Source organism: Capra hircus, chromosome 2 (genome assembly GCF_001704415.2).
Source record: "Capra hircus breed San Clemente chromosome 2, ASM170441v1, whole genome shotgun sequence".
Taxonomy (NCBI): domain Eukaryota; kingdom Metazoa; phylum Chordata; class Mammalia; order Artiodactyla; family Bovidae; genus Capra; species Capra hircus.
Window position 1 is genome coordinate 98,533,681 of NC_030809.1, and position 27,650 is coordinate 98,561,330.

General features: G+C 43.5%; 1 protein-coding gene across 15 annotated transcripts in view; it reads left to right on the forward strand.

Moving 5' to 3' along the window:
* PKP4 (plakophilin 4) overlaps positions 1–19,910 on the forward strand; it is a 261,211-nt gene extending 241,301 nt beyond the window's left edge. For 9 of the 15 annotated variants that reach the window (XM_018063290.1, XM_018063308.1, XM_005676100.3 and 6 more), the window contains 7 exons: positions 2,494–2,644; positions 5,774–5,969; positions 12,484–12,568; positions 12,692–12,809; positions 15,247–15,375; positions 17,066–17,139; positions 18,899–19,615. In XM_018063290.1, the coding sequence (XP_017918779.1) occupies positions 2,494–2,644; positions 5,774–5,969; positions 12,484–12,568; positions 12,692–12,809; positions 15,247–15,375; positions 17,066–17,139; positions 18,899–19,147 (1,002 nt within the window). In that variant the 3' untranslated portion in view covers positions 19,148–19,615. Of the gene's footprint in view, positions 1–2,493; positions 2,645–5,773; positions 5,970–12,483; positions 12,569–12,691; positions 12,810–15,246; positions 15,376–17,065; positions 17,140–18,898 lie in introns of all 15 variants that reach the window. The other 6 variants (XM_018063302.1, XM_018063284.1, XM_018063318.1 and 3 more) reach the window with 5 other exon arrangements.

Below are 27,650 nucleotides of genomic sequence, written 5' to 3' on the forward strand. Positions count from 1 at the left end.
ATGGTGGAACTGGCCCTCGTACCCAGGCCTGACGGCCAAGCTTCAGGAGCTAAAACCTGGCCTTCAGACCAGAGGGGCCGCTGAAAGGGTTTAAGCAGACAGGCAACATAGACAGACTGACGTGGACACTGCTGGAGCCCATCTGCAGCTGCACTGAGAGTGAATTTGAAGTCAGGAGCCATGGAGGCTGGGATTCTGTTGGAGAGCCTGGTAAGAGATGCCAAGGGCTTGAATTGGAGCTGAGATTGGGCCCCCGTTCCTTTCTAATACTTGCAGAACCTACATGTGGCAGAATTTCTGCCTCCACTGGTAAATGTGTGACTTCATTAGGAAAATTGAAGGTGATTTCCTACTGTTACCACTATAAACAAGTTCTCAGAACTTTTTAAATATCATCTGACAACGTCTCAGACAATCCTTGTTTGAAACATTTCAACCTCTAGAAGTTTGCCAACAAGTATGTTTTAGTAGAATTATTATAATGCTTGTTTTTGGTTAAATCCTCCATCACCACCTCCCAAAACAAAAATTGGCTGGGCATTGTTTTTTTCCATGAGAGTGAAAAGTATTGCATTGCTAGCATGCAGCCAGCTGTACTTATGCTTATATATAAATAATTAGGCCTAGTGCTAAGTCACTGTGGTTTTTTTGTTATTGTTCTTGATATGTGTATGTCACTTTGCTGTACAGCAGAGATTGGCGCAACATTGTAAATCAACTATTAATTAGTTAAAAACATTAAAAGTACTAATAGCATCTAAGTACTGACTCTGGAGCCAAACCCCTGGCTTCAAATCCTGCCCTACCTCCCTTACTAGCTGGAGGCCTCAGATTCATCCTCATGTCCTCAGGTTCATCATCTGTAAAATGGAAATAATGCCCACCTCATTATGTGGTTTTATGGATTAAATGAGGTAATAAATGTGGAGGACCGAGGACGGTGCCCAGCACATAAGTATTCATAAATATTTATGTTGGTGATACGGTGTTCACCTCCAGCTCCTTATGACCTGAGAATCATATGGTGATTTTAAAAACAATAATTAAAATAGATATGAGTTGAGTTGTAGAATTTTGTTTTCTGGGACCTTTAGTGAATAGAAGTTAAATGGCAGAGTCATTTAAAATGTAAATATTATATGGAAGTGACTTCAAAGGTATCAAAAATAGTAAATCAAAATATTGGACTCTCATTAAGAAAACAAGATAGTCGTGGTGAGAGATGTGAGCAAGTGAGAAGCTGTTTTGGGAGTGGTGATGGTGGTAACGTTCTGAAAGGGAGGCACCCGAGGTAAACTGAGCCAGTTGTCTCCAAGAGAGACAGGCATTGGTTCTGTCCTTGCAGGTTTCAGAGGGAGAAGTTGCCAAAGCTGCCCAAGTCCTTTACCCGATAGTAAGTTGTGTATTATGTCTCCCCTGCAGATTTCATTTGATTTAGAAAACAGGAGTATTGACCTGAAGAAAGCTAATAGGATCTTTGAAATGCATCTTTTCCTTTTATTTATGTTTTTTAAAAATCCATTCTGTTGATACTAAAGAAGCGTCATCACATATTTTCATGTTCAAAATAATACAAAGGGCTGGCAGATCTTTGTCTTTATGTCTTGACCACAGCAGGAAAGTATTAAGATGTTTTATGAGCAACATTTTTCAATTATCCTAAATTTTGAAAGATAGTTTGTATTGGTAAAAATGTCAGTGAAAGCTCAAAACAAGATTAAAGACCCATTTTCAAATGTTACTTTTTCTGTTTGTTTGTTTCCTTGATGACTTCGTGTTCATTTCCAATTCATGTCGTGCCCAAACTGACTCACTGTACAGACTTGCCTCTTAATCACGAAAGAAGTTTTTGACTGTGGATTTTAAAAAAGCAGCAGCAGCAGCTAGCTAATCTTGAATGATAAAGCATTTTGTGCAGATATACTTACTTTTTCACCGATGTGTATGAATTATGATGCTCAGTGTTCCTGGAGAGTTCCTTTTCTTCCAAGGCAAGGGATTTTTTCCCCAAGCAATTTCTTTGAAGGGTTACTAAACTGTAAATATTATTGCAGAGAATACCGGGAAAAGATGACTGGATGGAGACAGGTTCTCCTTTAATGTGCACTGATCAGTTACCAGCTCTGCCATGCTATTTATAGCCTCTGGACCTGGCATGGGGCCAACTGCAGAGAAGACATGCCATCCATCCTTAATCATGTTTATGTAGCTGAAGTAGAAAGTAATCACTGCCTTCTCTTTTCTGCACAAAAATATCTGCCAGATGGTGGTTTGAGGTTTTCAGGCTTTGGGATTTCTTTTTAAATCAGTCATCCTAGCTTATCTTTTTCCCAAACTGTTTTCTCTTGACTGGCATCACAGATTTAATCTCCAGTTGGAAAGAAAACATTTAATCTATTAGTTCATTTTTGAAAACATATTTCTTAGGTGACAGTAATGCCTGAGAGTTGCACTCTGTTTTATAATTGCTTATTACCTTGTTTTGTTTCCTAGTTTGCAGCATATATCCGAGCAGCCGTCCGCAAAGAAAAAGGGCTCCCCATCCTTGTAGAGCTTCTGAGAATGGATAATGATAGAGTTGTTTCTTCTGTGGCAACTGCCTTGAGGAATATGGCCCTAGATGTTCGCAACAAGGAGCTCATAGGTATGTTCTGGTGACCTGATGAACTCTAAAGAGAAATGACAGTGTTTATAAAGCTCTTCTTTTGATTTATAAAAATATGACATTTAAAATGATTAGCAGCTGAGTCCTAGTCCCTGGTTTCTTGGTGTATTTGGTACCCTTGTGTCTGTACTTTTGACCACTCCATGTCAGCGAGAGGTAGGCTTATTAACTGTAAGGCAAGCCTTCTGGCCCCTGTTCCTTTCCTCTCTCCCTGTCTCTCATGGGTATTTTAATGAGTTCAGCATACACCCACTAATCCACATAAGGTCTTGTCCAATTTCTCTGCCTCCTCCACTGACCCGTGACTGTTTCCCAAAAGAGATTCATTTCTTAAACAACAAAAAAAGGTTTGATTCTCACTTTTCTGATTTTTGAGACTTATATCTGCTAATTCACCAATACTACCATGTTCTAAATTTTAAAAAGAAATCACATGAATGTTTTATAACTTTTCCTTCTCAGATCTGTGTAAGTGCTCACACCAAAACAGAGCCACTGCCCCAAGGCCTGACCCCAGGGCAGGGTCAGGATGAGGGAAAGGCAAATGAGGCATATAAGGTACAAAATTCCAGGAGGCGTTCACCCTTAAATGTGGCTAGCACTTAACTTGAGAATGAGCTCCTCTTCAAAGTTCTGTACTCTTGGCAGCTTACCTTGCTTGCCTCCTAGGGATGGCCACCATCCCAAGCAGAGTGTGGCATACAGAAAAGATCAGAGACCCTCCAGCGGGCCTCAGGTTAAACCCTGGATCCACTGCTCACTGGCTATATAACCTGGGGTGTCCTGCATTGAACCCACCAGGCTCCATTCCTTCATCTCAGTTGAAAACCCCTCCTTGGTTTCCATCTCTGAAAGGAAGCTGCCCATGCCAGCTCTCCTCACAATGGACTTGCTGTGAAAATGCAAGGTCCACGCCAGACCCATAGCTGGTGACGGGTCAGGGGAGGAGGCGGAGAAATTAGACAAGACCTTATGTGGATTAATGGATGTATGTTGAACTTATTAAAATACCCAGGAGAGATAGGGAGAGGAAAGGAACGGGGGCCAGAAGGTTTACCTTACAGAGCAACTGAGAATTCTCTATGGCCCCTCATACAGTGCCTGACAGCGGTGCTATTTTAAGTCATTGCCTGGATTATCCTGTTCTTAAAACACCATTCCTCCGTGGAGCCAAACTGTACCTCACAGAGAGGAAAGGAGCTTCGTCCACAGCCTGTTCATACTCCAGCTCGTGCCTGATTCCAGTAGATGTGTTTGTAGCTCTTAGCTCCCACATTTCCTTGAGAGAAATCCTCTAGGTCCCCAGAGAGAGATTTTTTTAAGTTATTTCTGTTACATCTATATTATTTGAATTTATAGTTTGGGAGTTCTTACTGCTAAAAAATAAAGGGTTGGCCCCAGATGCCTTGCAGCCTATCACTCCACACATGGAGGAGAGAGTGGGAGAGCAGAGGGTGCCTCCCAATTCCATGGGAGCCAAGACCTGTGTGGAGACCAGTGTGCATTCCGCGGCCCCGCCTTCTCTCAGTGCCTCCTTGTATTTTTGAGAGTTCCTCACCCACGTTTAAACTTCAGTGAGCGTTTTCTCCCTCCACTGATGAGCTTTACTTTACCCAGCTTTATTTACTCAGGAGTCACTTTTTCTTGTTTCTCCATGAAGATCCCTTCCTTCCTAGGCAGTGTGAGCACCTCCCAGATTTAGTATCTGACTCTGATTTACCCAGCATTTCTGTTCCTAAGAACCACTCCCTTCAGTCTTTCCTCACGTCCAGCACTAGCAGTGGACTCTGGCTCCAGAGACGTTTCTTCACGAGGAAACACAGTTTTGTGAGTTCACAAAAGTTCCTGCTTATTCACTTGACTCTGACCAAGCCAGCTGTCTGGGCCACAAGCTCTGAGAGAACTGCTAGGGTCGCTCACAGATGGAGTGAGCAGCCTTCTCCCAAACTTCCAGAGCGCAGTTTAAAACTATGCCTTAGCAAAATGACAGATTACATGTTGCGGACCTTCTGGTCGTTCACAAGCATTCACAATCACAAGTGCTAACTTATCATCTTTTCCTAAAAACCATATTTGTCTTCTGGCTTAAGATGTCATCACTGTTTTTCCACTCTTGGTAACAATATTCTCTATGAGTAAAGCTCAAGTCTTCCCTTGACATGCTGTAAATTATGGAGCTTGCTTATATTCAGGCCCTGTCTTCTGCTTACCACTGTATATAAATAGGTCTTCAATAAAAACCCCATGTAGCATCCACTCAATTATTATTAGCATAGGGGGAAGAAACTAAGAAAATATTTACTTGTGCTTTAGTTAATTTCCAGTTTGTCAGTCAGTAATTTAAATGGGAAAAGCTCGAGATAATTCCATTTTGGAGAAGAATAAGGGAAATTGAGGGTCTGTAGGGAAATGCTTCAGGAGCGAGGGGGCTCCCCTGCCTTGTCCTGTTGGGAACTTTATTATTACATCACTCTTGAGACATACAGCATACTCATTCATACCAGAATTGTATTTGTGTCGTCTTTAAAAGAAACAAACACGTTGTTACTGATGTCAGATGTCAGACCAACTGATAGAAACCCTCAACTTGATGAAAATATGTAACTACCCAGTTCACATGTTGAGATCTAGAAAGATGTCATGAAAAGTATTTTGGGCAGCCTTACTTGATCAGCTTAAAACTTATTCAAAAAAAAGTTTTTAAAAGCTTTAAGAAGAAGTTGTAATTGTGATGCATAGGAATTGAATGGAGAACAATATTTACTATGATAATTCCTTTATTCTCACTATTCATGAAAATAGTGGAAACTAAAGCCGCGTGATTAGTATACCGGTTTTACACCCTGATTTACATTTTCTTTTAGCAGTTTGCAGTTAAGTTTTATAAACCAGTCATGTCCCCAAGTGGCCTGGCCATGATGTTAACCTGCCCTTTACAGTTAAAATGTTTGTCATTTCCTTCTTCACTGTGGATTTTTTTTCTTTCCTGTTATTGTGTCTTTTGAGGTTTTATCTTAAAGAGACCATGTAGTCACAATTTTTCAATAACAATAATAACAAAAACCAGGTCCCTTCCAGAATCGGAATGAGCTCTTTTGTCCTGGGCAGGGAAATACGCCATGCGAGACCTGGTCAACCGGCTCCCAGGTGGCGCCGGCCCCAGCGTGCTCTCGGATGAGACCGTGGCGGCCATCTGCTGCGCCCTGCACGAGGTCACCAGCAAGAACATGGAGAACGCCAAGGCCCTGGCTGATTCGGGAGGCATAGAGAAGCTGGTGAACATCACCAAGGGCAGAGGAGACAGGCAAGTCTGCTGCAAGGGGGTGCCAGCCCCGGGCCCTCATTCTTGGGTTGGCCCTGTGACAAGGGCTTTGGTCAAGGATGCATTTCCTGTTGGGAGGGATTTATTTCTGCACTTCTTACATGCCAATAAGCTAAGCAGTTAAAACCTTTTTTGCTGGGAGAAGTATCTGTGGTCATGTGGCCCCTTTTCTGCTCTTTATTTTCTTGGAGCATCCCTTAGCCCTACTATTGTCCTGTCCCTAAAGCCATATGCAGTCATTCTGCCTCCTGGAAGAATCAGATGTGTCATGGGGAGGAAAACCTGAAGACCCATCTCCCTCGGGCATTTGGCTCTGCTCCAGGCTCCGGGGCCTGTTCTGCAAGAACTTCTTCCTAAATCCTCAGTTCTGGGATTATTTGCTCCCACAAGGTACTAAAATCACCGTGTGCAGCAGAGCATACATGTGGCCTCAGGATGAGCCCTGGGCTTGGATCATATGTCGCTTCTGGGTGACACCCAAGTGATGAAGCAGCAGAAGGACTGGTGGCAAAAATAGGCTTCTTGTCACAGAGCCATAGCGGTGACTATGAATTTGCCTTAGTACCAGATCAGAGAGTCCTTCAAGGAAGTGGGAGTGTAGGACGCACCTCCACTCCAGCTGTAAAATGCCCCACCCCCCCAGATCGCCTCCGTAGGGCAGTAGCTTCCCTGGTTTATTTATGGCCCCTCTGGCATCTAACGCCGCCAGTAGCAGGCGCTTCGTGTTTTTATTCACTGCTGTATCCTGAGTGTCTGGAACAAAGCCTGGCCCCCAGTTAGTAAACATTTATTAGTTGGCTGAGCATCAGTGCTAGAAGTCACATTGTATATACTTTTGAAATAATTTCTGTTGATAAAATGTAAGAATAATATAGCAAAGCATAGTCTCACTCCACAGAAACCATAGCTATCAACATTATCCCTATTTCCTTTTAGTCCTTTTTTTCTTATGTATGTATGTATCTTATGTATGTATCTCTTTTATCTCATTAGTAATAAGTGCATACACACTCCTTTTTATTTCAAAGGAAATGAAACATTACAGAAAAAGCTAAGGTCCTGTTCCACTAACTCCCCTTCTCTCCCCTCATCCATAAGAGTAACCAAAATCGCATTTTGTGCTCTTAAAATTTTGTGAGATAGCCTTTATTTTTGAAAGGCATAAGAGCAGACTACAGAAATGCTGAAACAGTACCAAAATCTTTGTATATTAAAAAAAAAAATGTCTATTTTTTTTTTCAAAACAGATTCAGAGAGTCCTAGATCAAATCAAGTTTTCTTCTGAACATAAACTTACTTTCTTTTCAATTCACTCACCACGCATCTGTCTCCTGCCTACCTGCCATGTGCTACAGCGGTGTGCAGGTCACACCCACCCACAGGCAGCTTACGTTCCCTGGGTAGAGCAGACAAGGTTCTAGTGGAGTGAGCAGTGCACTTAGCCTGTGGATGGTGCTGAGTGTGTGGCAAGTAGTAAAATCAGGGATAGTTATAGGGCTCGCCAGGGTGAGGAGGGAGTGTTACAATTTTAGAACAGTGTCAGGAAGACCTCAAAGAGATGGTGCTTCTTGAGCACAGACCTGGAGGAGGGAGGGAAGAGCATTTGGGGGCAAAGGGAACAAGTGGAAGTGCCCAGAGATGGAATAGCACCTGTGTGTGTGATGAAGGGCGGGAAGCCAGAGGGGCTGCAACAGAGCAAGTCAGCAGGGAAGAGGAGGAGGGACAGTAACCAGAAGTACAGGAGCCTGTGGGTCAATGTCAGAGGACTCTGACTTCACTCTGAGCAAAACTGGGAGCTATTGGAGAGTGTACAGCAGAGGAGAGACATGATCCGATGTCCCTGAAAGTAACCAGTGACGCCACAACCTCTTCTCCCCTGACCCCTAATGAGACTAACGGCGACAGGACTTGAGGTGGAGAAGTGGTCGATCCTGACATGCTGGAAAGTAGAATAGTGAATGGGATTTGCTGAAGGATTAAATGAGCAGCAGGGAAGACGGGAAGTGTCAAGGATGACTCTGAGGTCTTTGGCAGAAGAGACCATGGGATGGAAGTGCCACTTACCGACATGGGGCAGCTGGCAGGAGCATCAAGTCTTCAGGGAGGACCAGAGTTTGGGATGTGATACACTTGAGACGGCTATTAGATGTCCACATGAGGGTCTGGTCAGGAGTGGAATATACTCGAGTCAAGTTCAAGATGGAGGTCCAGGCCATTGATCGATTTGAGAGTCATAGGGTGTAGATGGCATATTTAGAGAAGAGAAATGAGATGAGATCAACAAGAGATGTAGGTAGAGAAGAGAAGAGGCCTGAGGCCTCTGGTGTCCCTCATGGGGCTTGCAGTTGAACAATATTGAGAAGATAGGATGAGAGAAATTAGAGATGAGACTACGTAATTGCATCCAGGAATGGTGCTGCAAAGGGAGGGCAGAGAAACTTCCTTGCTTTCTCAGGAGTCAGGTTTCTGCTCAGAGAACCTGTCTCTCAAAACATGGCCTAGCTGTTGGTGTCACGGTGTGCACCTGGCACACCCCTGCTGTCCGGTTTGTGGAGTAGTCCTTGGAGCCAGGTCTGAGGTCTGCCTTTCCTGGCTGATCCCAGCTTAAAGATGGAAAGCAATAGCAGCAGCAACAGCAGTGTGAGACCCCGGCTGAGAGTGGGTGGCTGTGAGCTGTGGAGACCTTGCAGGACCATCTGAAATTTCCTATGCATTCTCTTCTTTAGGGTATTCCTTGCTCTGTTGTCTGTTTTGGAAAATTTTTTTTTTTTTTTTTTGAAACTACAAATTGAAAGCAAGTCTATTGAGATAAATATTGGACATCAATTGTATGAATCTTTTAAGGCATAACTGCAGACATTCTTCAGACATTCTTCAAATTCATAGAATGACAACAAAGTATGGCTACGTACAATCCATTCGGTTTTATAAACCACTCATGAATAACCTCACAAGCCATTGAAAACCAGATGACACTTTCAAATAGCTTTGATCTACAAACAAGGCTGTAAGACAGAAAGTTAAAATCGAAATACATGAACTAAATCCTCAATAGATATGAAAACATCCCATGGTAGTGAAGTCAATTCACATTAGTTATTAGGACTTTCATGCACAGACTCATCTCCGATCGATGTGATCTCAATTCATATTTGGCAAAAAATACGAAAGCTGATCTTAACAGTCATATTATTTTTCTTTGTACCCCTAAAAAGAAAAATGAACATGAAAAACTAAATTAAGCTTGGAGACTCACATTTCCCAATCGGTATACAAAGCAACAGCATGTCAAACTTTCTAATTCACATATGCATTTCAATGAAATTCGATGAAATACCCCTAAATAAACACATACTGCTATGCCCAATGTTTCACAAGGCAGAAAACACTCAATGAATGAAACTGAGAGGGTAGCAGCCAGGAAGGCCAGGGGTCTCCAAAGGGAGGAAATGGGGTGCAAGTGTCAGACAGTTGTTATCTGTCACTTCCGAGGCAGGAGGAAACAAGCTGTTATCTTTTTTCCCCTTCTCGATACAAATTTAAAAAGAGGTTTTCCCTTACAATTCTGTCTTGCTATAATGACACCTGGTTCCACCTGAACTTCACTTTTCTCATACTTTGAGCTGACCAAGGCATTTTTCTTATGGAAAGGTTTGCCTTAAGCTATGTGAATGTACTATGCATTTACCCTAGACTCTGTGTTCAAGTAGGTTCTGCCTAAAGGCTCAGAGCTGACTTGACAAACCAATATGTGTTACTCATACATGGTTCTCCTGATCTATGTGAATGAAGCTACCCATTTGCTCATATCAATCGTTTCATGGCCCAGGATGACTCACCTGGTGCCACGGTCATCTCCATATATCTTGTGGGTGAGGGGTCTGCTGCCATTCCTTTCTCTAATGAGTAGACTGCTAGTAGCTAGATAACATCCAGCCAAAGATGAGTAGGGGGCACTCTTTCTGCCCCCTTCTGATGTCTGTGTCAGAAGCTTTCTCTCTTTTATACTTTAATAAAACGTTGGGACACAAAAGCTCTGAGTGATCAAGCCTCCTCACTGGCCCCGGGTTGAATTCTTCCTCTAAGGAGCCCAAGAATTCAAGCATCTTTCATGGTTAGACAACAACCTTTCCAAACAATGGTCTTTTCCAAAAAAATGATAAGTGATGAGTATGGATATGCCTACGAATGAAATGGGACCCATATGTCAAACCACATAAAAATATATCTTCCCACAACATACATAGAACACAACCAGGCCTTCATATGCATCGATTCTCCAACTATCAAGTCATACAAACATGGATGTAAAATATCACAATACATTCCAAAGTTTAAAAGTGATGGATATTGACTTTCGCCCGCTGGTGCTTCTTTTTATGTCATCTCCATTCTATTAGCTATGACAATGAATCATGTGCTGTGCGAAGTCACTTACATCAGGTCCAACTCTTTGGGATCATATGGACTAGGCCCCACCAGGCTCCTCTCTCCATGAGATTCTCTAGGCAAGGATACTGGAGTGGGTGGCCATGCTCTCCCTCAGGAGATCTTCCTGCCCCAGGGATCGAATCCATACCTCCCATGTCTCCTGCATGGGTATGTTCTGCATGTTCTTTACCACTAGAACCACCTGGGAAGCCCCAAGACACATGAACATCAGTGGATTGGGGGATCCACGGGGCACATACAGAACCATTCCTCCAACAAAACTGAAGAATGACTTTAAAATCTCAAACAAAACATGAGTATATGTGTTCACACACTTCATGGAGCAAGGGTTTCTTCTATCTGAAAACTGGCGTCGATGAAGGACTGTGTGAAGAATACTTCAAAGTCTATTTGGCAAACACAGCCTACGTTGGCTATATTTAGTCCTCAGATGAATGGAATGTCATGAGTACTGGGCGTTTCAAATAAGCAGCCTGTGAAGCTGTTGACACTTATTGGGATGCGTGGTATACCACATTCACACGTTTCAGTAGCATTGGTGCAAAAACGATACACTTCTCAGGGGAAGCTTCTACATGGACTCTTGGGATCAGAGCTCTAACTCATACACACATACTTTTCCTTTTAAAATGATCCTGCATGATAAGCAAACAAAACACTGGATGAACACCTAGACGGTGAGCTCTGTACTAAATGATTTTAAAGCCAGTAGATGGAATGAGCTGATGAGGAAGACTACAGACGAGTCATCTTCTTCAACTTGGTCAAACTGCTCATAGTCATACAAGTGAATGAAAAGTTGAGCCTGTTGTCATTCAATCCAGACGAAGTTCAAGGGAAGCTGCGATGCTCACTGCCCTTGAAGGAGTCCACATGGAATGAAGAAGTACTGTGGGAAGTCTATTAGTAACCACCATGTCTTGGGTCCTCTGGATGACCTACTGTGGTCCACAGCCCTGCGCCCTGCTCGCTGGATGCCAATCGACGGGGACCCAGGAGCCCACGAAACGAGCATTCCCAGCTGCAATGGCGAGCCCTGAGAGCACAACTGGGGACCCCTGGCCCCAAGGCGCCGCCATGTTCATCCCCTGGAAATTTTAAATTTAAAAAGTCTTAGAGTGGTTGGGTCTGACCCAGATTTTCCCTTGACTCCCCTCTGGGAACTGAGATTGTGAGGCTCCTGCACTTGCCTACGCGCCACCCCCTTGCTGAAGCCTCAGAATCATCACAGCCCAGATTCTGTTGTGATGGACTGGATGGAGGAGGTGCCACCAGCCTGCTCACCTCTCTTCTTCCCCCATGTCCTGAGGGTTTAGTTGGGAAGATAAGGAATGGAAGAGGACAGCAGATCAAATCTTCAATATCAAAGTGAAGTCTGAGGACAGAGGTGTTCACTTCTCTTCAGGGCCTCTGAACCACCCTCACGAGGTGTTCTGTGCTGAGGCCTTTGCTGAGGCAAGAGGCCACATTCCCACATTCCCGCTTCTCTTCATGGTGAGGCCGCTGACTGAGAGAACCAACTCCTGAGCTGAACTTCCTGGACTTGTGGTCAGTGGTGCTCGAATACAGCACCAACATTCAACAGACAGTCTTCAGAGAGGGGAGGCAGTAACTGACCTTATTTTCCAAAGCAAATATGAGAGCACACAGACACACGTGTTTACAAAGAGGTATACACGATAGGAAAGTTATAAGAAGGCCTAATAATGGTTCAGTGGGTATTCCAGCCAACTTGGCAGGGCCCTCAGACCCTTGGGATGTGTGGTCACGGTCAGCAGTCATGGGCTTATTCCAACCACAGCTTCTGACCACACAGCCAAATGCCTGGGAGCCTTCATTGGTCCCTGCCACATCTGGCCAGCCCTGAACTTGACAGACTCCCAGGGGCTCCTCACACCTTGGTGGTGGTTGCTAGCAGCAGCCTCCTCCCCGCCCTGGTCCTTGGAGAGGGAGCCTCATGGCCTCTGCTTTGCTGCCAGAGTCTCTCAAGTGGAGCCTGGGGCGGTGCTGCCCACGTTCATTAACATGCCCGCTCTTTCCCTAGATCATCTCTGAAAGTGGTGAAGGCAGCAGCCCAGGTCTTGAATACATTATGGCAATATCGGGACCTCCGGAGCATTTACAAAAAGGTAACTTACGAGAATAGCTCTAGAATAATTAGCATTCATCAGAGTGCACAGTCGTAATCATTTATTATCATGAAATGTCATTTTTCATTTTGAGAGGTTTCTTTTTCTCTCTTAACTCCACAGGATGGGTGGAATCAGAACCATTTTATTACACCTGTGTCAACGTTAGAGCGAGACCGGTTCAAATCACATCCTTCCTTGTCTACCACCAACCAACAGATGTCACCTGTCATTCAGTCAGGTCAGTGGGTAAACGCCCCTCCTAGGTGAGAGCGTGGGACAGGATGTCGTTTCCCGTCCAGAGGAGACTGAGCATGCACACTGATTGAGTCTGTCACCTCCAAACACTGAGGGAAGGAGAGTTTGCTCTTCAAGCTGAAAGCCTTCTTCAGGAATTACATGTTATTATAAACAGCAGGCCCACTCTCCTCCTTCCATGTTAAAGGTTTATGCAAGTTTACACCAACTAGGGTACACAAAAGTGGCCCAGCCTCCTCCATAGCATCTGGTACCCCAAGCTTCTGCTTCACTAGTTTTGCCAAGGGGCCTGGGAACCTGCACTTCATAAGCCGACCTGGTGACGTGGATATAGGAGAGCAGAGGAACACACTTTAAGAACCACTAGCTTGTGCCTGAAAATGGTTGCCCTTGTCTGCCTGCTGGCCATAAGTCTGAAATCTCTTCCAAAGTGATTTTTTTAATTTTCTTGATGAAAACTATTAGAGTCCTTTAGACCCTGGGAGAGCCATGATCTCCCCCTGTATCTTACTTCTCACCAGTTAAACCTCGATTTGCTGGCTGCACCCAGACCCCAGCATCCACAGCTCATAGGCAGGCCTTATAGGTGGCTTTACAGGGATTCCCTATGATTTTGTAAGTTGGGAGTCTTGGCAACCACGCTACCTACTTATTAGTGGTGTTTAATTTGGTAGAAAGAATGTTTTGAGACTCAACATAATTTTTTTTTTACATGTAAGAATAGAATATTACCACCAAGTTGATTCAGCCCTGTAAATTTAATTCTTAACTAAATGAAACAGGAAAAGTAATAAACATCTTTTATTTGGCTTTAAATCTCCCCTTTTGACATATAAATATTATCTGTTGTATTCAATTGTGTTCCTGCTGGCAGTCTTATTTCTCTTGTGGACAAATGTGGCCCAAAAGACTAATATATGACTGGGGGTTCTTGTCGCGTAATTAGATGTCTTCACTTATACCAAGAATTTTTAAAAATTATCTCTGCCTACTGCAGTGATATATATTTATATCTTAGTTTTTAAATTATGAGTTGTTTTCCTTCAAAAAGACCTCTGCTTGGGTTTTGACACATTCTTGCTGGGCTCCCAGGTATAGCCTGAGGCCATCCTGCTTTATTAAAATGCTCAGGATTCTTTAGGGAACTTGGAAAGAGTGGTACCAGGGCAAGTGGGAGAGCTGGCTGCTTAACGAAAGGCATGTGTACAGGCAAAAGAGTAATTTCAGACAAATTAGGACATAGTTGGTAAGCAATGAACTTGTTTTGAGGACTCAGATATCCACACTGGACAGTGCCGACGAGCCCCAACCAAGTTCCGAGGTCCCTCTCTGAGTTCCATTTGAAGGTAGGATATAATTCACACTTGTTTCTCCAGTTATTCTGAGGGCTGATCATCCATCCCTCGGGGTTAGTGTGATATCTGCTTATAGGCACATCTCATATCTTGCTGACATCTTGATAATAGTGGGAGGCAGGTGGGGATGTCTACCTACCTTCTAGAAAGTAGGATGAGAAGCACATAGACAAAGCCCATGCTCAAAATATTTTCTGGGGAAGGTATTTTGCTATCAGTCTCCCTCTGAAAGCATCAGTGCATGCGAAACCACCAGTGGCAGGTCTGGGGGCTGCTGCTCCCTAGTGGATCCAGTGAATAAGCGACCACTCTTAATTTAAGACTTCAGTACAAGCAAGATGACTCCTTAATGAGAAAAAGAAGATGTACAGTGTTTTCCTTCTGTGCGAAAATGTCCCACAGGATACCCAAGGGTAGATATGTTGTTATGAAACATTTGGCTCCAGCTGGATAAAAAAGCTGGACCTTGGTGAAGCTGGGCTTCTCAGCATCCTGAGCTTCTTGATGAGCAGGGCTTACTGAGCTTATAATTTCCCTGACAGCTGATCACCATAAAAGGAATTATAAATTTTATGGGCCAGGCACTCTTACTCAAACACATTTAGAAGTGCAGATACTTTTGAAATCATCAGAAATCAAAACATGCCATAAAACATCTATTTACTGAAGAGCTATACATTAAGGATAATAGATGGGTGTGTCACAAGTGACTGAACTGAGATCGTAAAACAGCAAACGTAACTCTTGCCTTAGTCCCAAAGGCAGGTCCTTGAGACCCGCCATCTCAGTGGGGAAACTGCACGACCCCTGTACCATGCTGGGCTCCCCAGCGATCTCTGGGGTTGATAGCACTGATGATCACAGTGGCCAGTCTGCAGGCCACCATCCAGGGACCTGGAGTTGGCTGCCCTCCAGCTCTCAGCACCTCTAAGAGCTGACTTTAGTGCTGGCCGCGTCTAATTATTGACCTTTGTTCTTCCAGAAAGGACTTCCTAGAGACACTGACAGTCTGATTTCTCTTTCTTCTCCTCTCTCTCCCCCTCCTCCTCTCACCTGTCCCTTCAGTCGGCAGCACCTCTTCCTCACCAGCACTGTTAGGAGTCAGAGACCCTCGCTCTGAATACGATAGGACCCAGCCACCTATGCAGTATTACAGTAGCCAAGGGGATGCCACACACAGAGGCCTGTACCCTGGTAAGATGCCAGTCGGGTGTGTGATAGAATATCTCGAAAAGCCGTGTGTCCCCAGGCACTTGAACGGCAGCCTGGGAGGTAACCTCTGCCTGCCTTGAGATGGTCCCCCAGCAGCAAACCATGGTCCACTCTCTCCATCTCCTTCCTGCTTCAGGGGCTGTTGCCTTTCCCACTTGTTTTAAGTAAAACAAGCAGAGGCATTGGTCTGCTGACCACAAATAAAAAGAGCACCGTATCCGAGTGAGAAAGCATTTCCGGCTCCCCTGCAGCGCAGGCCCTTTGTCCTGCCCCCTCCCCACTCTGCTGTGTGTTCCAGAAACCTGTGCTCTGTGACACTCGGCAGGGCCAATCTCCTGGACCGACTCATACATTCAAACCTGCGGATGGCGGTCAATTCCATTTGCATTTTCATGGAAAAGTTTGAATGAATAACAAAATATATAATGTGATTCTCCTCAGAGTGATTATTTATTTTTTAAGAATAACAAGTGATGTTGCACAGTATTATTTTTATGTCTTATTCAGAAAGCCGTGCATATAATTTATTTAAAGAATGCCAACCTGAAGGGTTACCACGATTTCATATTATCTCCATTCTCAGCTATCTTGCAAATTGAAACTCCTCTGGAGGTTTCAAAAAGCGGGGGAAACCCTCCTTTCTCAAAAAACAAAAAACTATTTATTAAAAAGAAATAAAAGCTGGTGGCAATTTAACAACTGCTGGGGGAGCAGTCTCAGTTGTGCTGTTGTCTTTAAAATTGTGATTCCACAGGACTATTTACTAATCGACTGTTGTTACTATGGCAATTAATAGCTCAGAAAATTGCAGATGCTACATTTCAAACACCAAGCTCTTTGCAGAGGAAATGCACATACCAACTGAAGTGCATTGTTGCTTCAGGTTTGCAGCAGCCTGCTTTATTTTAAAGATCGCCTCCTTAGCATGCGCGCCCTTCTGTATCTTCTTTGCTTGCTTCAATAAACTAATTTGCCTCAAATATGTTTCATTTTCCTCATTAAAATAAAAATCTTTGCTAGCCTTAACAATACTAGTAGGGTAACCAGTGACATCATCAGAGTCTTCTGTGGACTCTTGAAGACAGCTATCTGGTTACCAGGTTCTTTTTAAGACATACTCAAATATGGCAGACACAAGACTGTGCCTTCAGGTGGCCGGCCTTTTAGAACACAGGCTGTGCCTGTTTCTTGCAGGACCTGGGATTTTGAATCAAGGCTGTTCTGAGGGCATGGAGCTTGTTCTGCTATGTTTCCCTTCCCCCATCTGAGGGTGGGGGCAAAGCTCAAGAGCCCTGGAAAAGCCCTGTTCCTGGGCTCCGGGAGCGTGTCTGCTGTTCAGAAAGCCAGCCAGCGGACATCTGCACAGGTGGGAAGAGCTCCCCATAGAGACCAGAGTTTGAGAAGGAATCCTTTTTGGATCTGTGCGTTGGCATTGCTTTTTGGTGAAACACACAGCCTCTTTTTGCCATATTCATTAGGCCCTGAGAGCCCTGGGTTAGGCAGCAAGCAGGCTTGATCCGGGGCACCCAGGCCACTAACCGTCTGGGGCTATGCCATGCCAGGAAGGCAGAGCCTGTCGGGCACACCACCAGCCCTAGCCCTGGGAGTCCATATGACCTAATGGACCAGATAATGAGCACTAGTTTTAATTTCATAAAATATTTTCTTACAGGCTCCAGCAAACCTTCACCAATTTACATCAGTTCCTATTCCTCACCAGCAAGAGAACAAAATAGACGGCTACAGGTGAATTTGCAATACCATTTTTACAGAAGGCCGATTAGCAGGGATCAACACAGTAAGGGGTCCGCACCGGTTGACTTACCTGAGCTGGGCCCACACGGCGGGGCCGGGGAGCTGTCCCCAGGGGATCTCTGTTCCTTGGAAGCTCATCCATGGTTTAAGCAAATCACTTATACAGTAGCCTCTTATCCTTGCATATCCAAATTGGTAACCCCATGCCACTGATGGCAACCAGCTGAGAAGTCTTTAACTCCGGTTCTTTACCCAACAGTTTCCTTTTCCCACCTTTTTTTTTTTTTTGAATCTCTAAAATCTCTTCTGTTCTCTGGGTGGGGAAAGATCAGTAAGCATACTTCGTCCTCTCACCTCACTGTTCTCTTTTTTGTACCTCCGTCTCTCTCTCCATCTTCATGGCTCCCTCCGATTCGGGCCTCCATGGTTTGAAGACACTTGAGTCTTAGGCTCAGAGGTCACAATGGACTCAGCCCTACAGGGGTAGACCCCACTCCCCAGCAGAAAGGGGACTAGTGATTGTAGCATTTAAGCTCTGCTTTCATGGGGGCCTGAAATTCATTTTGGTCCTGTCTGATGCCATGTCCACCTGGGTCATCTGATCTCTCCTCTTACCTTCCATTAACACGGCAGTTGGGGGGTTCCCAAACAAGCCTGTAACCTGCCCTGCAGATAAGGATGCTCTCAGACCTCCTTCCATATCTTTTCCCTGTAGATGGAAGAAGAACCTCTCAAGTTACTCATAATCTCTGCTATAGATTTTTCATCAGGAGAAATAACCTCAGAATCATCACTCTAAGTTAAAAAGCAAAATTTAGCTCTGAAATCCTTATAATATTAGAATGCCTTTAGTTCCAGAATATGGTGTTGATCCCTATGTGGTAAATTTGTAACATCTTGCTACAGGCAGGACAGGGGTGGAATTTGGGCATAATCAGGAGGAAAGACAGACATTAGAACCATTACAGTTTTTCTCCAAACGTGAAGAAATCAATGTGAAGTCAGAGATAGACAGCGCAAAAGGAAATGAGGTCAGGCTGTGGGTGCCCACCTGCGCTTCACTTTGCTTCCTTACAGGTGAAGTTAGTATCAGCCCTGGCTTGGGGGAAGTCTGTTCCTTTTGAATTGTATTTGCTCACATCTCTCTTCTAATTTTACTGCTCTCCTGCCTGGAGATTGCTTATTCATTTAAAAGCACAGCAGGGTTTCCAAAGTGTGACTTGTTCACCAGACTACCTATTTCTTTTAAAACTGAGGAATGGACTCAATCTTCATCTCTGAGATAAATGTTTTCAAAGATGGTTCTGCAATTATACAGCAATCCAAAGCCCCCAAATCCAACCTTTAACTGGGTTCTTGATGCGCTAATTGTACCCCTGTGTCAAAGCAAAAATAAAGGCCATCGTTCAACGGGTATGCCCAGGTCACAGGCTCTTCCAAAGCAGAGCACAGAACTTGGCCTCTAGAAAGGAGGGAGGTAGCAGGGGCTCTCTGGGGTTCTCCGAAGTTGCTAACTTCTAGAAGTCATAGGACAGGACTTGAGCCAACTGCCAGCTCACCTGTAAACAGTTTAAAATCCTTCCAGTCCACTAGTAAACATACAGTGTGCACCAGAAAAACGTTCAACAATAAACTCACAAACACTGAATATTGCTTTAAAAATAGAAAGCAGGAAGCCCACATTAATTTTTCCTAAACATGTACTTCCAAAAATTGCCTTGATTTATTTGCTTTCTCATTTTGCCAACAGCATCAACAGCTGTATTATAGTCAAGATGACTCCAACAGAAAGAACTTTGATGCATACCGATTGTATTTGCAGTCTCCTCATAGCTATGAAGATCCTTATTTTGATGATCGAGTTCACTTTCCAGCTTCTACTGATTATTCGACACAGTATGGACTGAAATCAACCACGAATTACGTGGACTTTTATTCCACTAAACGACCTTCTTACAGAGCAGAACAGTACCCAGGGTCCCCAGACTCGTGGGTGTAGCATCCTGATGCTTGGGAGAGGAACTCTTTCTTTCTAACTTTGTTTGGATTGAGATGAGAAGTCCGTCTTGCTGATTTGCTGATGAAATGTGAAAGTGACATGAAAGGAATGAGTGAAGAGCATATTCTTTTTTTCTTTTTTGAGGAATTTTCAGGGAAGTGAGGCAACCTTCGGGAGAAAGGACTTTCTAAGCTATACTTAGGTGTTAGATCTAATTACTTGTAGATTCTATAGTCTGGTGAAGGTGTGGGCGATGTGATGAGAGGTTTAAGAAATGGGTGAAATGAGAAGGGGGATGTGTAGGTCAAATCAAATTAAAAATGATTTTTCTAATGTGAATAAGTTATGTTCTGATAGTTTGTACAGAAAAAAAATAAATAAAATGGATGCCCTTCGTGTTTTATTGCTATTACTAACTGTCAAGATTGTATGCTATGATGTCTTGTAAATTTCTTTTGTTGATGTAAATATGGAAATGCCACATTGGTTAAGTGCCATCACTTGTAACGCAGTGTGTCATCTGAAAAGAGATTTGAAGAAACTGACAGCTTAAAAAACAAATGGGAAACCCAAGGAATTGTTAGCAGTTAAAAACAAACTACAACATCCTTTGTTTTCAAAATGAATAGTGTACCTTTGAAGCACAAAGTCCAGTCTGGTATAGCAGCACCATGCCCATTCCCTGCCTCTTTCATAGGACACTTCACTGCCATTTTCTATGCACATGAAAGAAAAATAAATGTGGAAATTTCATCCTTGGAAATTTGTTCCCTGTTCTTTTTCTTTGGTTTTTTTTTTTCTGTGTATGACACAGAAAAGTAAATTAATAAATGTGAATTTCATTGCGTATAGGAAACAGCTTAAATATAACCATCTATTTTGGACTTTTCCTAGTTCCATACAGTTCATATACTTTGTGGAATGGACTGTTCCACAGAATGACACTGTGAACTTTCCTCTTCCTTATCTATCTTAGTGTTTTTATTTCTTGTGATCTGTTTTTAATCTAATGTCCATTATCATTTTATCATGTTTTTTTTCCAGACTGCTGTATATTTAACACCACTTTTCACCGAAGAGAAATTACGTCTGGCAGCCTGGCCCTAACTAAATTGGCAGACTCCTTTTGGCATCTTTTTAAGAACTCCGTAACTGCGTAAGAACAGTGGTTGGGCACTTACTGGTTGGCAGCAATGTAATAAGCTGAGACAAATTCTACATAATTATTTTGCTGAGTAATCCCTTGAGACAAAATAATTCCTGGCTTAGAGATAGGGTAGGGTAGCCCCACCATGCATGGCAGGCAGGGGTCCTCATAATACCAAGCTGCATCCCTTCCTAGCCTTTCTCCATCCCTGAAGACCCAAAGTCTGAGAACTTTCCAAGTCTTGTGGTTTCCACCCTGGGTGTTACATGGAAAACAACCCATACAGCAAGTCAAACCCAGTGGAGTTCACTCAGCTCAGTATATCCTGCAAATGTGATTATAAAAAAACCTAGTCTGGCCTGTGTGTTTAAATTTGTGAGTATACGTAGAGAGTTCCAAGAGGAAAGTGCTTTCTCTCCCTAGCTGAATGGACTACAGCTCAAGAATTGGGCTCCAAAGTGAAATGAAAATACAGAAATAAGCAAAAAGCTTCTTCCCGCCCAGCTTCCCAGGTGGCGGCAGTGGTGAAGAGCCCAACGTGCCAGTGCAGGAGGTGTAAAAGACATGGGTTTGATCCCTGGGTCCAGAAGTTCCCCTGGAGAAGGAAATGGCACCCGTCTGAGGTGTTCCTGCCTGGGAAAATCCACGGACAGAGGAACCTGGTGGGCTAGTCCATGGGGTTGCAGAGAGTCAGACACCACTGAGCACAAGCATTTCACCATCTTCCTCATGTCCACCAATGGCGAACCTTTCCGAAGTGCAGCCTTTCTGAAATGACACCTGAGTCAGGTCCCACAGTCAGACTGCCCAGCTGCCTCCAGCCTCACGTGCCCTGGAAACCACCCTTTTTCGATGGCAGAGGCTGCCGGATTTCCCCCAGGGAGCTGGCCTCAGGACTTTGGAGATGTCTGGTGTCTGTGTGAGTTTTGAATCACTTGTCTTCGCTGAACCTGCTTTCCATGCATCTGGCTTAAAAGCCCTCCCCCAGGAAGTCAGGAGTAAAGGACTCTGCAGCTGGCCTGAGCTCACTTGACAGTGACTGCTGCTTTTAGTGACCTCATCATCCTTTGGGGTAGCTTGGTGAACCAGGACCCCCATCTGATAGGCAGCATTTCAAAAACTGATCCAAATTTAGGTTGCAAAGATTTCACTTGGGTCTCAGCCAGACCTTGTAATGGCACCAGAAAGAAGCCTGTGGGTGATAACTGGGCAGAAGGTCAGGTGCCCTCTCAGGCTCCTCCCTGATAACAGAGGAAAAAAGAACCTGCAGATGGAGCCTGAAAGACAAAACCACATCGTGGTTCAAAGGGCTGAGCCCTACCCCCACCCCACTCTTCAAGGTATGGAAATAGAAAAGCTCTGCTGAAACTAACTTTCTGTTGCTGCCCTCAAAATGTCAGGCAGAACTCAGACCTCCTGAAAAGAGCTGTACTTCCGCTCAGCCGTGGTCAGCGTACTGCCCTGCTCCCAAGTCCTGGAGAATTAGGGCTGAACTGAGCCAGTGTTGGTGAGCTAGACCCATGCATCTCCACCCTAACCACACATCAGAGGGCCCCCCATCACTGACCAGTGGCAACCGCGGGAGGTGGGGTCCAGGCATTTGTTCTTGAGAAGCTCCCTGGCTGATGGCGGCATGTGGTCAAGCCACTTGACCTGCACACCATTCCCCTCGCCAGTTTCCTGCCCTGGAACCTGAAAATGTAGCAGTTGGAGTTAGGGTTGGGGAGAACTTGCCTGGAAGATAGTGATGAAGATTTGGAGTGTTGAAATTTTTAATTTCTTTAATTATGAAATTATGAAATCACATTTACAAGAGACTTGGAAAATATAGAACTACGTTACATATAGTTCCACTACGAAAGTGAAAGTGCTAGTCCCTCAGACGTGTCCGACTCTTTGCAACCCCGTGGACTGTAGCCCACCAGGCTCCTCTGTCCATGGAATTCTCCAGGCAAGAATAGTGGAGTGCCATTCCCTTCTCCAGGGGATCTTCCCAACCCAGGGATCGAACCTGGATCTCCCATATTGCAGGCAGATTCTGTATCATCTGAGCCACAGGAAAGCCATATTATTATTTTTTAAGTAGCTAAGATTTTTAATTGGAGTTTCAACATCAAGTTCTCAAAAATTAATAGAATGAATATACAGAAAAGTAGAAGGATATAGTAGACCTGAAAACCACTGTGAACCAATTCAACATAATTAAGGTTTATAATTTTCACACAAGAGTAGGATACAAATACTATTCAAGTTCCCGTAGACTATAAACTAGGAGACACTGGAACATATCCAGGGACATAAAGGTGCAAAAATTTCATGGTTAAGGTTAAAATTGAGATCTTAAATTTAAAATGTCAGAAATGAGGTTTTTCTTCTTGCCAGTGTACATATCTTTTGCCTATGCGTACTTTTTAAAAAGTTATGAAAGCCCTTGGATGCTTCATGAGTATCAAAAATGAGGACCTCGCATAACTCCTCCAGTCATCAGTTCCTGGCCAGTGTTTGGTTATCCACATGATTGCTGTTTCTTACTGTGAAACACTGCAAATTCACTTTATCCAGCACTCAAGATGCGCTCCTAGTATCACAGACCTCATTCAGCCCTCACAGCAAATGGATGAAACCTGTACTAATAGCTCATTTTACAGATCCAGAAGCACACCGGGTGAGTGGCCAAGACAAGGTAAGTTAGCACCACAGTCTACCTTAACTACAGTGCTAGTATTTTTAAAATTGAGTAATTTGAGCTTCAACTGAACAACTTTCCTGAGAATTTTTCTTCAGTCTTAAATTTGCCAAAGGGAACTTAATCACACGGGATAAAGGAAAATCTGTCATCACTTACCATAAATAAAAGGCAAGCATAAAAAACATTTAACTACTAAACACAAATATCCACGTACCACCAAAATTCACTGTCTTCCACCACTGGTGTTACACGAACCAGTCATTTTTGGAAACGTGAGTCCTAATCATTCATTCTGATGTTTGTGATCATTTCGATTGGGCTGAGAACTCCCCTTAAAAGAACTTTGTAAACCGTGTCTTTGGAGCCTCAGCAGTGCCTTTGGAAGAGACACTGGATGGTTTTACTTCCATGATCACACCAGATTGTAAAGAAAAGAAACTTGCAAATTTGGCCATTACTTCTCACTTAGATTTTTAAAAATTATTTATAACTGCATTATTCATAATAGCCAAAAACTGTAAGCAACCCAGATCTCCAACAGGAGAGCAGATGAACAAACTGGAATAGCTTGTGTAATGGAATACTAGGCAGTAATAAGAATGAGCCACAGATACTGATAATAGTATGGGTGAATCTCAAAATGATGCTCCAAAGAAACCAGACACAAAAGAGCATACGTACAGAATGATTCTGTTTTAGGAAGAGGCAGAGATCATCTATGTTGATAGAAATCAGAACCAGTGTTGCCTATTGGGGCACCAATATCTAAGGGGTATTGACTAGAGAACTTTAGGAGATGATGGGAATGATGTGTATCTTGCTCGGTGGCTCTTACACAGGTGTATGCAGTTCGCAAAACTCATCAAAATGTAGACATAAGATCTTACACAAGATCTCATCATATGTAAAATGTATTCCAATAAGAAAATTAACACTTACAAAGTCACAGAAGAAGTGAGTGATAGCATTTTCTGAGACTTAGTTTTATAACCTAGAATCAAAGTTAATTATTATTACCAGCCTCCTGAGTTGAGAAAAAATCCAATTTATAAATTTCAAACCTTATAAAACATCCACTTACAGTAGTTTCTCAGACTAAAGATTTTAGCACAAAATTCTTTGTAGTTATATACACAGTCTATTTAAAAGCTGACAGCTTACTAAAAGTTAAACAGAACTCTAGAAAATTTATATTTGAAAAGCGCTACATAGAAGAGTCCTTTTGAATGAGCTGTGATTGGGCTGATTTATGTGTGTGTTGACAGGAAAGTAAGTGGAGAAGTAAAACTCGGGCTCATGTTTAAACGTGTTCCCAGGAGAGAGAAGTGTGTCATCCCTTTTATCTAATGATGCAAAGAGATGTGTAAATAAACACCTCACCCACCTCCTTGCTGCCCAGGCTGGAGGGAAAGAGTGTGGGAAAGGAGCCCTTTCAGCAAAGTACCAGAGAGGTGTGAGCAGAAAAACAGGTCACTGAAATCAGGCATAGAGCACCTAATGGGATTTTTTTTTTTTTTAATCTACAAATGCAGGGCACACAATTCAAAGGGGATCTTTGCTGTAGGTTAAAGAAATCCTTACTGGAGAGGAACAGTCCTAATTAGTGTGCAACTGGCAAGGGGGTTGAAGGAGAACAAAGGATGCAAGGCATGTTGAGGGATTCTATAGGAAACTTCCACCCTGCCAGAGAGCTGCCCTCTGCTGACCTATCCAGGCGCTGGCCTGGGCCTCAGAGAACATGGGATATCACCCATACAAAAACACTTCTCACCTGTGTGTGTGAATCCTGCCCCGCTTTAGGAGATTCTGGCTTTTGACATCAGCTTCACTCACTTTAAGTCAACAAACAAGTCCAAAAGGCAGTACTTGGATGCAAAATGACAGAATGATCTCAGTTCGTTTCCAAGGCAAACCGTTCAATCACAGTAATCCAAGTCTATGCCCCAACCAGTAATGCTGAAGAAGCTGAAGTTGAATGATTCTATGATGACCTACAAGACCTTCTAGAATTAACACCCCCAAAATATGTCCTTTTCATTATAGAGGACTGGAATGCAAAAGTAGGAAGTCAAGAAATACCTGGAGTAACAGGCAAATTTGGCCTTGGAGTACAGAATGAAGCAGGGCAAAGGCTAATAGAGTTTTGTCAAGAAAACACACTGGTCATAGCAAACACCCTCTCCAACAACACAGGAGAAGACTACACATGGACATCATCAGATGGTCAACACTGAAATCAGATTGATTATACTCTTTGCAGCCAAAGATGGAGAAGCTCTAAACAGTCAGCAAAAACAAGACCAGGATCAGACTGTGCCTCAGACTATGAACTCCTTATTGCCAAATTCAGACTTAAATTGAAGAAAGTATGGAAAACCACTAGACCATTCTGGTACAACTTAAATCAAATCCCTTACGATTATACAGTGGAAGTGACAAATAGATTCAAGGGATTAGATCTGATAGAGTGCCTGAATAACTATGGACGGAGGTTCATGACATTGTACAGGAGGCAGTGATCAAGACCATCCCCAAGAAAAAAAAAATGCAAAAAGACAAAATGGTTGTCTGAGGAGGCCTTACAAATAGCTATGAAAAGAAGAGAAGTGAAAGGCAAAGGAGAAAAGGAAATATATACCCATTTGAATGCAGAGTTCCAAAGAATAGCAAGGAGAGATAAGAAAGACTTCCTCAGCCATCAGTGCAAAGAAATAGAGGAAAACAACAGAATGGGAAAGACTAGAGATCTCTTCAAGAAAATTAGAGATACCAAGGGAACATTTCATGCAAAGATGGGCACAATAAAGGACAGAAATGGTATGGACCTAACAGAAGCAGAAGATATTAAGAAGAGGTGGCAAGAATACACAGAAGAACTGTACAAAAACGGTCTTCACGACCCAGATAATCACGATGGTGTGATCACTCACCTAGAGCCAGACATCCTGGAAGGCAAAGTCAAATGAGCCTTAGGAAGCATCACTACAAACAAAGCTGGTAGAATTCAAATGGAATTCAAATCCTAAAAGATGATGCTATGAAAGTGCTGCATTCAATATGCCAGCAAATTTGGAAAACTCAGCAGTGGCCACAGGACTGGAAAAGGTCAGTTTTCATTCCAATCCCAAAGAAAGGCAATGCCAATGAAGGTTCAAACTATCACACAATTGGACTCATCTCACATGCTAGCAAAGAAATGCTCAAAATTCTCCAAGCCAGGCTTTGACAGTACGTGAACTGTGAACTTCCTGATGTTCAAGCTGGGTTTAGAAAAGGCAGAGGAACCAGAGATCAAATTGCCAACATCCATCAGATCATCGAAAAAGCAAGAGAGTTCCAGAAAAACATCTACTTCTGCCTTATTGATTACGCCAAAGCCTTTGATTGTGTGGATCACAACAAACTGTGGAAAATTCTTCAACAAATGGGAATACCAGACCACCTGACCTGCCTCCTGAGAAATCTGTCAAGGAGCAACAGTTAGGACTGGACATGGAATAACAGACTGGTTCCAAATTGGGAAAGCAGGACATCAAGGCTGTATATTGTCACCCTGCTTATTTCACTTATATGCAGAGTATATCATAAGAAATGCTGGACTGGATGAAGCACAAGGTGGAATCAAGATTGCCAGAAGAAATATCAATAACCTCAGATATGCAGATGACACCACCCTGATGGCAGAAAGCAAAGAAGAACTAAAGAACACCTTGATGCAAGTGAAAGAGGAGAGATAAGAAGCTGGCTTAAAGCTCAACATTCAGAAAACTAAGATCATGGCATCTGGTTCCTTTGCTGCTGCTGCTGCTGCTGCTGATGATGATGATGATAAATCGCTTCAGTCGTGTCCGACTCTGTGTGACCCCATAGACAGCAGCCCACCAGGCTCCCCTGTCCCTGGGATTCTCCAGGCAAGAACACTGGAGCGGGTTGCCATTTCCTTCTCCAATGCATGGAAAGTGAAGTTGCTCAGTCATTCATGGCAAAGAGATGGGGAAACAGTGGAAACAGTGAGAGACTTTATTTTGGGGGCTCCAAAACCACTGCAGATGGTGACTGCAGCCATGAAATTAAAAGATGCTTGCTCCTTGGAAGAAAATTTACAATCAACCTAGACAGCATATTAAAATGCAGAGACATTACTTCGCCAACAAAAGTCCGTCTAGTCAAAGGTATTGTTTTTCCAGTAGTCTTGTAGAGTTGTGAGAGTTGGACTATAAAGAAAGCTGAGCACCAAAGAATTGATGCTTTTGAACTGTGGTGTTGGAGAGTCCCTTGGACTGTATGGAGATCCAACCAGTCCAACCTAAAGGAAATCGGTCCTGAATATTCTTTGGAAGGACTGATGCTGAAGCTGGAACTCCAATACTTTGGCTACCCAATGCGAAGAACTGACTCATTTGAAAAGACCCTGATGCTGGGAAAGATTGAAGGTGGGAGCAGAAGGGGATGATAGAGGATGAGATGGTTGGATGGCATCACTGACTCAATGGACATGAGTTTGAGTAAACTCTGGGAGTTGGTGATGGACAGGGAGGCCTGATGTGCTACAGTCCTTGGGGTCGTAAAGATTCGGACACAACTGAGTGACTGAACTGAACTAAACTCACTCACCTTATGATAGTGAAGTCAGTCGTGTCTGACTCTGTGACCCTGTAGACTGTAGC